This window comes from Brassica oleracea, chromosome C5 (genome assembly GCF_000695525.1).
Source record: "Brassica oleracea var. oleracea cultivar TO1000 chromosome C5, BOL, whole genome shotgun sequence".
In the NCBI taxonomy this organism is placed as follows: Eukaryota; Viridiplantae; Streptophyta; class Magnoliopsida; order Brassicales; family Brassicaceae; genus Brassica; species Brassica oleracea.
Genome location: NC_027752.1, coordinates 25,090,328 through 25,102,884, shown reverse-complemented (window position 1 = coordinate 25,102,884; position 12,557 = coordinate 25,090,328). Strand labels below are relative to the sequence as shown.

At 37.1% G+C, this 12,557-nt stretch overlaps 3 protein-coding genes across 3 annotated transcripts; 1 reads left to right on the top strand and 2 right to left on the bottom strand.

Moving 5' to 3' along the window:
* The first annotated feature begins 666 nt into the window (after positions 1 to 666).
* On the top strand, positions 667 to 1,707 carry LOC106344848 (probable carboxylesterase 5). Its single transcript, XM_013784149.1, has one exon. The coding sequence runs from the start codon at positions 667 to 669 to the stop codon at positions 1,705 to 1,707; it is 1,041 nt and encodes a 346-aa protein (XP_013639603.1).
* Positions 1,708 to 4,622: 2,915 nt separating this feature from the next.
* LOC106343894 lies at positions 4,623 to 6,758 on the bottom strand. Its single transcript, XM_013783246.1, has one exon. The coding sequence runs from the start codon at positions 6,726 to 6,728 to the stop codon at positions 4,812 to 4,814; it is 1,917 nt and encodes a 638-aa protein (XP_013638700.1). The 5' UTR covers positions 6,729 to 6,758; the 3' UTR covers positions 4,623 to 4,811.
* Positions 6,759 to 9,909: 3,151 nt separating this feature from the next.
* LOC106344847 (zinc finger BED domain-containing protein DAYSLEEPER-like) lies at positions 9,910 to 11,120 on the bottom strand. Its single transcript, XM_013784148.1, has 4 exons — positions 10,737 to 11,120; positions 10,480 to 10,659; positions 10,086 to 10,413; positions 9,910 to 9,998 (listed from the first exon to the last, which is right to left on the bottom strand). The coding sequence occupies exons 1-4, from the start codon at positions 11,118 to 11,120 to the stop codon at positions 9,910 to 9,912; spliced, it is 981 nt and encodes a 326-aa protein (XP_013639602.1).
* Positions 11,121 to 12,557: the final 1,437 nt, after the last annotated feature.

Here is a 12,557-nt window from a genome sequence, read left to right as displayed (position 1 = left end):
GATTGTCAGATTTACAAATTTAAATAAGTAAAAATTGCAATTTTTTAAGTCCGATTTTTAGAGCGCACACCTTCAGTTCGCCACGGTGCCTCACTGGATAGCGATTTTTCGGCCGCTAACTCGGCTACGCGGTCGAGTTTTAGAACAGAGGTTACACCTTTTATCTGAACTTTTACCGAATGGGTAACACTATTATAATTACGCCCCACCTTGTCATTTCCAAATTATCGTGATTGGTGTTGTGTTCGCAGTTTGCTCAAAACCGTAATAAAAATCGCGCTCAGTGTTTCACCTTTCATTACCTAAAATATTAGAGCATCATTATCTTAACACCTTATAATGGGGTGCTTAAATTTTTTTTTTGGATTAAAAAAAAAAATTAATAAACGAATCAATCTTGGACCGTCACGTGTCAGTAGGACTCGCAGACAGTGTAAACAAGAAGCGCGAATCTGCCCACTATTATATTAGTTTTTTGTTAAGCAACCCCGTAGGCACTTGGGATAACGATGGTCTTATCCAAAACAATCTATTTACTTAGTACTTTTGTCATTGTCGTTAGATTTAAAAATAAAAATATAAAAGATATGTGTCCAGTATCAATGCTACGTGTTCGTATAAAAATAAACAGCACAGTTTTATTTTTCGTTTAAATGATTTAATAATATGACAAAGCAAGTAAGTCACCGACCACTCTTTTCATTACATTACTTCTTCAAATTTCATTCACGTTCCAAAGATCCAAAAATGGAATCTGATCTTGTCTCCGAGCATCCTCCCTTCATCAGGATTTACAAAGACGGTCGCATCGAGCGTCTCACCGGCACCGAAATCATTCCAACATCACTAGACAAAACAAACGACGTCGTTTCAAAAGACGTACTATACTCACCGGAGCATAACCTCTCCGTCCGTCTCTTCCTCCCTCACAAAGCCACCGCCGGTACCAACAACAAGAAACTACCTATTCTCATCTACATCCACGGCGGAGCTTGGATCATCGAGTCACCTTTCTCTCCCATCTACCACAACTACGTAGCCGACGTCGTCAAATCTGCTAACTGCCTCGCCGTATCGATCCAGTACCGCCGCGCGCCGGAGCATCCGGTTCCGGCGTCGTATGAGGATTCATGGTCTGCGATTGAGTGGATTTTCTCACACTCCGATGGATCTGGTCCTGAAGATTGGATCAACAAACACGCCGACTTCGGTAGAGTTTTCATCGGCGGAGACAGCGCCGGCGCTAACATGACTCATCACATGGCGATGAGAGCCGGTAAGGAGAGGCTTGATCCCAAGATCAAAGGTATTGTGGTTGTTCATCCGGCTTTCTGGGGAACAGATCCGGTCGACGAGCACGATGTGCAAGACAGAGAGATGAGAAGCGGAATCGCTGAACTCTGGGAGAAGGTCGTGAGCCCTAACAGTGTTAATGGGACGGATGATCCGTTGTTTAACGTGGTTGGATCCGACTCGGATCTTTCCGGGTTGGGATGTGAGAAGGTTTTAGTTGCGGTGGCGGGGAAAGATGTTTTTGTGCGGCAAGGTTTGGGGTACGCGGCGAAGCTAAAGAAGAGTGGGTGGAAAGGAGACGTGGAAGTTGTTGAGGAAGAAGAGGAGGGACATGTGTTTCATCTCCAAAACCCTCATTCTGAGAATGCTTCCAAGTTCTTCGAGAGATTTGTCAAGTTTATAACCACTCGTTGAACAATGTTCTTGATGATGATGTTGATTAAGGAGGTGTTATTGAATTTGGTTGTTTAATGGAGTTTGATGGAATTTAAGTCTGACATGAAATCCAGTGTTATTCAATTGAGAATTGAACAAAGTGAATTAAAATCTACTGTTATTGGATTAGGATTTGTCAAATAGAATCTGGAAAGAATTAAATTCCCCTGTTATTCAATCTGCCGAAAGATTTTATGAGAAATAAGTTATGATAGATTTTATGAGACTTTTCCATAAAAAACAAGAGGAAACAAATCCTAACTTTTTTACGTGGCTTTCAAATCCTTCCTGCACATCATTCCCTTTTTTTAAATATTCTTCCTTCGCCACAAATTATGATCCTTTTCTGAGTTCAAAGGCAACAAAAACGGTGGCTTTATGGTCTTGACCAAGTACATAGCTGTCTTCGGCAAACTGCTCCGGTTGTGACCAGGAAAGAAGGAGGAGAGAAGAAGGTGGCAGGAGGGAGAAAGTACGGTGTCCTTTGTGCTTTCCATTCCCAGCTTTTATTCGAGAAGATTTTGGAATATGAGAAATCTGGTGGTGATGAGGAGAGGGTGAAGCAAAAGGCAATCGAATATGCAGACAATACATTGGCCTGAGATATTTTTGTAGCAGACGACAACGTTATTTAAAGAAGGAAAGAAGAAATAATCTAAACAATATTGGGAAGTACTGAGGAGGAGGAGCACCCAACGGCATGTCGTTGATCTTGATACATCTTTTTCTCTGCTATGTTCTTATCTGAGGTTTTGTCCTTTGTTGATAAAGAGACCTCTACGGCTCTACTTGTATTCGTTTTGAAATGGAACAAAAATAGGATCATTGACGGTAATGATGATAATGAAGGAGGTTTAGGAGATAAAAGGCATGTTCTCTCATGGACTAATCTTTGATCTTATTGATTAAACTTAAAATATAACTTTGTTGTTTGTTTGACGTGAACCATTCTCTGAAAACATAATGTTTCGTTTATTTTGATATAGTTGAGGAAATAATCAAATGAAAACATAATGGTTTTGTTTATTTTGATAGAGTTGAGGAAATAATCAAAGAGGTTGCTGAGATCAAGCAACAAAATCTAGCAAAGGAAAATCAAAGCCGTTGAGCTTTAACCGATAGGAACCAAGTTTCTGTTTCTTTCAAAATATTCTCCACAGATTACGGTTGAGCTTTAAACGATGGTAACAAAACAGAGTTTGTTTACCTAGATTCTCTGAATATCAAATCTATTTTTAAATGGTATCATTTTCTCATCTCAAAGATTTCAACAAGTTTCTCTATATAAATTGTTTACAACAACTAGCGTAAAACACAACCAAACAAACATGCAGCTTTTTAAGAAAAATCACCCTGCAACTACCTTCTAATCACGAGCAGTATTTCTTTTTTGTAACAGACACGAGCAGTATTTCTTCAAAGGTAACTCATAAGAAACATATTCTTGTCTCATAAGAAAAATCACCCTGCAACTATCTTTTTTGTAACAAACAGTCAGACGTGAGAGCAGGATTTCTTTTTTGTAACAGACACGAGCAGTATCGTTTTGTCATTCACTTACGTTTATATTTTGCAGCTATCTTACTGTTTTCAAGTCTGACTGCTCCGTACGATCACATTATCGCCCCTATGGATAACATGTAAGTTATTGTTTTCAGTACTGCAATTTTTTTCTCAATTTCTGTAAAATTTATAAGTTTATTCCGTTTCAAAATATCTAGACTTCTTTGTTTATAAAATTAGTTGTAAGCTTGACTGTTATCGTTTAGTGTATAGCTGTTTCAAAACACGTCTTTGATAAATTATACATTTGACTATATTTGTTGTATGGAAAAGGAAACGTATTGACTAGAATTAGTTGTATGAAAAAGAGAAACCTATTGATCTAACTCAAACAGTATTGACACGTCTTTGGAGAATTTCTTTTATCTTTTGGCCATATCTCAAATAGTCATCCACGTTAAGATATGTAACAATTAATTATCTAATAGTATTTCTATAAATATATATTATATAATTAATAATATATAGTGAATATTCATAAGCTATAATAAATATATAATGTCATTTGACTAAAAATTTGACGGAAGATTCACAACAAGAGAAGGTGATAGGAGCATATGAATTTTGGAATGTTCGAGAAACGACGATGTTGATTCGACTTCTCGTTGACGGTATTAAGCAAGGGTGGCGTGACAAAAATGGGAGCATGAGCAAAATGACCGTGGAAAAAAAGATTCTACCTAATCTGAATGCCACACTTGGTTGCCACAAAACTCATAAGCATTACTTAAGTAAAATTAAGAGTTTAAAAAATTTATTTCAAACCATTCTATTTGATTCCACTTTGTAACTGCCAAATAAATCCACTTTCATTTTAGCGGAATCACCTAATTCCATAGAATGATTCTCAGACTTTAATTAACTGCCTTCATTCTAATTCCATTCAATTCTGTATTGAATACCAGCCCCTAAGTATGGTAGTACGTATAATTACCTGTCGAAGAGATTTGATTTGGTTAAGTCATTATGCTTGCAAGAAATAAAATTCATAGATTTTGTTGATCCATTTTATGTGTTCCGACCAAACATAAGTACACGTGGTCAAGATTTGGATGAGGTGTTGTTGCCGACATTAAGCAAGCAATCCTTGTCGGAGAATATATTCCGATAGCCACCATGCTCCGTAGAAAAGCCCTCACTAGCATTTTTTTTTTTTTTTCCTTTACTTTAGATCATTCCTTGGCTTTGAGCAGTTAATGTTGCAGGTCCGAACGACACACTTTGATCTGGTTTCTGCACTCTAGATAACTGTTACTACAGAAATTATTATCCTCATTGTGATCACTGCAGCAATGTCATTCAGAAGACCTTTATCACTCTCTTCAATCTATTAAAGAATTGATAAAGCAACAATCCTTATTTATTGATTTATCAGAAGAATTACAAACACAAGACCGTTCGTTTTTCAGCCACACCGTACGGCAGAGAATTCGACTCACACACAAGTTCACAATCAAACTGCATAGCTAATGAACAATTCAACTGGACTTTGACTCTTGACTCTTTCACTCAGCTTATTCTTATTGGTTAGCTAGTTCCACCTCAACCTCTTCTTCTAATTTTTCTGTTTCCCTTATCCTCATGATTCTTCTCGTCATGTAGTAGTGGTATCCCAAGGGCAAACCAGGCTGGAATAAACAAGACAGACTACAGAATATTTCATTTTCACACTTGTATACCAATGTGTATATGCAACGAAGTCCACATTTTGTACACACTGGTCTTGTGTTGCCATTGTTATATTCAATATCAACATTTTTGCCATTTATTTTGATGATATGGTTCGGCTTCATGTAGTAGACCTCCTTTCCCAATAAACATTTAATGTGAAGAGTGACTCTACAAGAGTCGCATGTGTAAAACCACTTGGTTGCATCTAATTTATTTTCACAGATCTCACACCAATATTTGAGATCTCTCGTCTCTTCTTCTCCGCAGCAAAGAGTGAGTGGATGCTTATCGTGCTTGTAGTGAGCCACGCAAGGCAAAGTAGCGCAATGAAGACACAAAAAGGATTCACACTGAATACATTCTAAGTACTCGCAATGGTCGCATGCAACAGACTCGAAACCCATGCAGGACCCACTGGTGAAATTGAAGAAGAGAGGGTGATCAGGTGGATGGCAATCATGGATTGAAGGATCAGGAAGCGAAGCGCATCTTACATCTAGCTGAAACTCACAATCCTGTTCGCTGCATCTGTATATGAAGCCACAACAATTACGAGTACAACCATCACACGTGGAGAAACCGTCTCTGTAGTACTTCCTTTCAACCTTGTGAGGATTAGAAGAGGATGGATGGAAGAGGGTGAGCGGGTGTTTGTGTACGGGATGGTGTTTTCTCCGAGGAAGGGATGCACATGTTTCATGGAGGACAAACTCACACTTTATACAACTATAGAAGCGATCTGAAACTGTCATGGGAAGGGTGCAGGCTTCGCAAAACTTGTTTTCATGGCTGCCACCATCCTGACGAAGCTTTAGATGGTGATGATCATGACTGAAATGTTGTATCGTCTCTTCATCAATCCACAGGAAGGGCTCAAGTATTTCTTCTTCTTCTTCTTCAGGAACTCCTTCAAGATCTTTCCCATCCCACACTTTTTTGTTTGTTGCACACTTGGAATGGAGGGCGTAGCGACATCCCTTGGTGCAGGAGTATGATCCGTAGTTGACGTCAACGGTATTGCGGCAAACTCCACAAGCTAGCTCACAGGAAGGTACAATGGAGGAAGTGTAAGAGAGACGATGTGGGTGACGGGTAATCTTAATGACACGAGGTAAGTAAATACATGTTCTATGGACCATGTAGTTACAAAGCAAACATGAGTAAACATGATCAAAGAATGGAGTGTCAAGAGAGAAGCCACAAGCATCACAAGGCAAAGGGACTCGTCTAGGAAATAGGGTAAGAGTATGGTCATGGCATTTAAGGTTTTCAATAGCGAGAGGTGGTCTAATATACGCGCAAATCCTGTGTAAACTGAAATTGCAGGTAGAGCAATGATAGTATGCCATTCCAAACTCTTCTGGTTGAAGATTTTTCCGACAATAATTGCATTTAACAATATGGCCTTCATATGATCCAGGGTTTTCTTCATACGAATCATAGTCATCTGACTCAGAGGATGAATCAGGCCAGTCAATGGGGATTCTAGAGCTTTGAAAATCAGGATCTGAGAAGATGAGGGTGAGAGGGTGGAGAAGGTGAAAAGGGTGTTTGATTTCGGGGGGAAACAAGTGACAACCTCTGTGAAATTCCAAATCACAAGTAGCACAATAGTAATAGTACCTTCTATTCTCCAAGTGTTGGCCTTTGCAGCTGAAGCACACCGAGAGTGGTGGATCAAATCGTTGGCAAAGGCTGTGAGGGTCATCTGGATATGACAAACGACATACGGGTTTAGAAACAGGAATAATTTTGCTTAGTTCCATTGATTATTATATAATGAATGGAGTAAATGAACCATATGACCGGAGAGTAGCAACCGCTTGTTTCAAGCTATATTTTAAGTCCAACAACCTAACTAACTTAAAACAAACATGTTTTTAATGTGAAAATCTCATGACCGACATTTTTCCCTTCTAGTTTGGTTTATTTTGTTGGGCTCAAGTATTAAAGTTCGCTATTGCATTGCTATATGTTAGGGCTGGGCACAGGTAATAAAGTCTTGGGTTACTTTCTGCTTTACTTGCCTTTGCACGAGTAATAAAATTTTCATCCTGTACTTTGACTTGTTAAAAATGAGTATTTGCTATTTCGAGTACTTAATCAAAAATAAATTACTTGCAAGTTACTTCCCCATTCTACTACTTGATATTTACGAGTACTCGTGAACTGAACTATTTATGAGTTTTTCTGAGTATTTAAGAACTATTTACTAAATTATATTATATCAGAAATAGACATGAAAATTTGTTTTGTGTATTTTTTACTTAAAATAAAATGTGAATTAATTTAAACAAAATATTTGTTCACATTATAAAAAAGATAAATAAAAAATATAAGAATATTTTAATATATAAGCATTGTATAATGAAGCAAGTAACGAGTTAAGTAGTAAATATAATAATGATATTTGATACTTGACTTGGTCTTGCAAGTAATGAAAATTTTTGACTTGTTATTTGCTTTGACAACACCGAGTACTTGAATTTTCAAGGCGGGTACAAGTCAAGTAGCGAGTTTAAGGCGAGTTACTACTATGTATTGCATTGATTTATAGTATTTTGTTTACGAAATAACAGAAGTTCATAAAAAAATATTTATGTTTTTAATATTATATCGTCAAATTAAAAATGTATATAAATTTAACTAAATAATAATCAAAATTTTAAAATAGAAGAATTCATTTATTTGATGTGTTTTACATTTATTTTATTTATTTTTAACAAACTAAGAGTAATACATCTTTTAATATGTCTCGCGTTGGTCATATTTTGTTTTATAATTTTCATATAATTTAAAAGAATTGATTTGTTTGTTAAAATCATATGTTATTTGATTAATATATTACATGATTAATGAAGTAGACCATAAAAAATTATAATCGTAAGAATATTAAATGTAACCCATTCCACTATATTATAAAATATTATAGTATAAATTATGTTAAATGTTTTTTTAGAAATTAATGCACCTGTATTTTTTTAGAAACATAAAAAATTACCATGAGTTGCCTCCCGCAAAGCACTTGTTTTAAGTCATTAGCTCAAATTTTAGAGGCCAAATTCAGTCAAATAAGAATGAAGACTTGTTCTAAAAACAAGCCCCAATGTCCAATATCTTAAGTTTCAACACACTCCTCATGAACCCTTTCACAACTTCATGTCCTTTGTCTTTTAACTCCGAAATGAGAACAGTTAGAACTTTCGCAAAAGGTTGTGAGATACCTTTGCTCACACCTTATACTCAATTACCTAATTAGATTTGCTTTCAAAATAAATATTAATGCAATTTTGATAATATATAAAATTTTCCTAATTACTATAAATATAGTAATTGGCCACTAAAATAATTAAATAATCATATACTATATATAATGTTATAGTAATTACAATTACATATATTTTTTTACAAATGTTTAGCATGATTTACAATTTTATTTACACATTTTTTTGTAGAGAGGTATGAATTTATCTCAATAACTAGGTCTGAGCATTTTACCCGACACATGAATCCGAATCTGAACCCAACCCGAAAAATCTGAACCGAACTAACAAAATACCTGAACATGTATTGAGTTAGGAGAGATTGGATATCCGAATCCGAATAGATATCCGAATCCGAATCCGAATGGATATCCGAAATAAACGAACACATGTATACCTAAACCTATATTCCTAATTTACTTGTGCTTTTATTCAAAATATTTATATTGATGTTGTATAATGTATATGGTCAAGATCAGATAATGTACATATAGGGGGTGATTAATAAGTGTTGTAGTTTTATATTTTTGGCTGTAGAATTTAATCCGTAGATTTAATTGCTCTAGAAATAAAGTTCTTTACAGTCATTTTTTAATTTTCTAAAGTTTTTTTGCTGTCGATTTTAAAAGAAAAAAAAACTTGATTGGTTGACATATATGACTTTAAACTAAATTTTGGCTTTCTAGAGCATCTACAGCCACAACCAATCACCTCCATAGCTGTAGACAAAGTGATTTGTTGTTCATTTAAAATACATGTCAAGCTTCTTGTTTCATGCATCAACTTGCATTCATATTCTCAAAATAACAACTAGATTAGTTTTTTTTATTTATTTACAAAGTTTTGTTTCCAACCTATCAATCATCTAATCTATTAAAAAATTTAAAATCAATTGTAAATTTTATGCATAAGACACTTTAGCAATAAAGAATGAATTTTTTTTCAACATCTAAAATATAAGAACCTGATCCGAAATAACTGAACCTGGCCTGATATGCAAAAGTACTTGAACGGGTTCTATACCTCTATAGCGAAATATCCGATAATCCAAAATGTTCAATCCGAATAGGAATGTCAAACGGGTTGTTCCGTCCCGTACCGTAGCGGACTCTCTTTCTTGCGGGTTACAGCGAGTCAGGCCCGTGCGGGCTGCGGTCTCCAAAAGGTTGGCCTAATCCCGCCCCCCTAAATGCACAGTCCCTTACAGGTCGTCCCGCGGGCTGGACGCCAAAGAGTGCACCAAGAGACTTTTTGATGCTGCATGCTGCTCCAGGACGCTTCAGGCTGCTCCATGACACTTCTTGACGCTGCATGCTGCTCCAGGACGCTTCAGGCTGCTATACTACATATCTAACCTCATCTACTATTAAAGCTGTACCAAATTTGTTATATATTGTTCTTGTAGTCAATTTCGTTTCATATCAGTTCTTGAAGTCTATTTTCTCTACTAAGAATGCATGTATAAGATGAGGATCTGTATCAATTTTCTTTAGCTTTTATTATACATATACATATATCGAGTCATAACCAAATCTTAAAGTGCATGTAGAAGATGAGATGTTAAGTCTTAACCAAATTTAAATAAGGAAAAACACCAAATCATAGTAGTCAAAACAAAACCAAGCAACTAAAACAAGATGAAGCAGATTGTAAAAAAAGAAAAACACCAAATGAAGATAACAATTCAAGCTTGCTCTTTTTCATCTTCCCCATTGACAATGGACTCAAATGATGGTACTTTCTGTTCTTCACCATCACTATCGATTTCTTCATCTGTAAATATCAGAAATTTCATTTACTTAGGATTAAGGAATAAGGGATAATGGTACTCTACAAGAAATAATAATGTGAATTATTTACCATGTGCATAAGATTTGTATCCCTTGATCCAATTTCTAGTGCATGTCAAAGCTTGCACATTTTTTGGGAGAAGATGGCTCATGTATTTGTTAAGAACTCTGGATCCAATACAAAAGGAGGACTCCGAAGCCACCGTTGTGATTGGAATACTTAGCATATCACATGCCATTGCAGCCAGATCACCATACCGATGCGCATTATCTTTCCACCAATCGAGGATGTCCAAGCTCTGAAAATTATTAATGTCCAAAGGTGGTTCATCAAGATAAGCTTCTAGAGGTGTTTTTCCTCTTACAACGCCACTGACTTTGCGAAATGAAAAGAAATCCTAAGAAAGTTATAAAAAAAAAGAAATGAAAAGAGAAATGAACAAAAGGTTTAAAAATTAATAAACACTCATATCGTAGTTCCCAAACAGTCCCATTGACCCTGCTGCAGAAGCTTTTTGTGAAACAGTCTCACGTGGCTCTGTAGAAGGTGAGTTATTCTTGAATTTTTTGTCGTATGACTCAAACAGAATATTTAGCTTCTCACGCAAGTTCTTTAACTTTGCATCACGTGTACTCATGTCAAGCTTTCCCAAACACATTCAACAATGGAAAGCTTAAACCTTGGATCAAAGACTTCTGCCATTGCAAAAACACCACTCACTTCATCCCAATATATATCGAACTTCTCTTTCATCGGTGGAATCATGTATCTGACAATCTCATCTTCGCTTTCCTCATTCATTCGAAGCCAATCATGGATCTTCCAAACCTGATAGAAATACAAGTTCGAAGTCGGGTAGTTCAAACTAGACATCAAGCTTGTGATCACAGCAAACGGACCCAAAAAACTGCAGATATTGTCAGCTCTTGTCCATTCCTCAGCTGTGGGAGCCATTTTATAACCCTTCTTATCAAATGTCTCCAACTTCACAAATACTCTACAGTACTTGATGGCTCTTTCAAGCATAAAGTAAGTCGAGTTCCATCTTTTCAGCACATCCAGTATTAGCCGCCAGTTTTTACAACACCCGCAGCCTCGACACATTTGTGGAACAAATTTTCACGCGTTTCCGATGACAATACATACTTAACACTCTCTCTTACTCGTTCAGGAAGACTAGCCAATTCTCTCTTCAGCGTGTCTCTCTCACTTTCATATAATCGATACACATCAGCTCTCGCTGTGTTTTGCCAAATGGTTTGGACATCAGCATTCAAATACTTCTATGTGTTTCTCACTTTTTCATACTCCACGTACGAGTATGGTAGATCATGTTGGACTATTGTCTTAGCTACCAGTTGCCTGAACACAGTATGATCATACTTGTGAGACACAACTTTCTCCTCGGCATTGAGTTTCTGCTGCTTTCCTCCATTCTTTGGATACATTTTACATCTCAAATGATGCCTTCTCAACCCACTGGTTCCATGCGAGTGGGAATGCCATGCATACTCCCTCCTGCAATGATTGCATGCAACTTTCATCTTTCCAATGGGTTTATGGACCACCGTGAAATTTTTCCACACATCTGATCGTTGCCTCTCTTCATTTTCCTCTTCACCAAGTTCATCCTCATCAAACGCTTCTTCATCCAGTTCATCCTCAAGCTCCGGTATGTCCTCTTCGATATTCTTCTTCTTCATCTTCTTCTGAGACTGACTAGCGGAGCCTTTAGACAAGCCATTGTTTCTTCTCCCTTCACGAATCACCGACTTCACAGGAACATACTTCTTCTGACTACACGCCTGCTTGGATGAGCCACTACCAACATCTAGTGTGGATTGGATCATGGGTTTCTGCAGGCTGTTCCAAAACTGGTTTGTCTGCGAGGCTTCGTCGTTTGGGTTGTTGGAGTGATTTCAACATCAGAATCCTTTTCTAAATCAACAAGACTGAAGAGATTTCTTTTGCTTCTCAGCTTCTCTCCAGCGTTAACACCTTCATCAACGACTTGACTAGCAATCTCATCAGCAGCACCAAGTCTAGCTATAACTTGTTGAGTCTCGAAGTCCAACGTATTTGGTGTCGTGTAGTTAGTATCGAAAGTGAACTGATCGTCTGAGTCGCCTCTTGATCCCATATCGTCTCTCAGCTCTCACGTTTTGGTTGGTTTGTTTGATGTTTCGATCATTCTAAGCTAAGTTACGCACTACAAGAAAACAACGGTATTCTGACGGACATTCCGACAGAAAATGAAATTCTCGGAATATCCCGAGGAATTTCCGAGGAAACACAAAATTTGGTTACCTCGGAATTTCCTCGGAATATACCGACGGAATTCCGAGGAAATATTAATCCGTCGGAATATTCTTATGGAATACCGAGGAAAAATGTATTCCTCGGAAAAAACCCATGAATTCCGAGGATATATTATAGCTGTTGGAGAGCCGTTGGGGGATTTTAAAAATTCCGAGGAAATTCCGACGAACTAGCCGTTGGCGTCGGAATTCCGTCGGAATTTCCTCGGTCTGTCGGCAGGAT

Bases quoted from the DNA above. Each gene is read 5' to 3' on its own strand.
- LOC106343894 (XM_013783246.1), bottom strand. From the start codon at position 6,728: ATGGAACTAAGCAAAATTATTCCTGTTTCTAAACCCGTATGTCGTTTG.
- LOC106344847 (XM_013784148.1), bottom strand. From the start codon at position 11,120: ATGTGTCGAGGCTGCGGGTGTTGTAAAAACTGGCGGCTAATACTGGAT. The intron at 10,660-10,736 runs GTGAGTGGTGTT...TGTTTGGGAAAG, and splicing joins TCGATATATATTGGGATGAA to CTTGACATGAGTACACGTGA. The intron at 10,414-10,479 runs GTTTATTAATTT...TAACTTTCTTAG, and splicing joins TTGGGAACTACGATATGAGT to GATTTCTTTTCATTTCGCAA.
- LOC106344848 (XM_013784149.1), top strand. From the start codon at position 667: ATGACAAAGCAAGTAAGTCACCGACCACTCTTTTCATTACATTACTTC.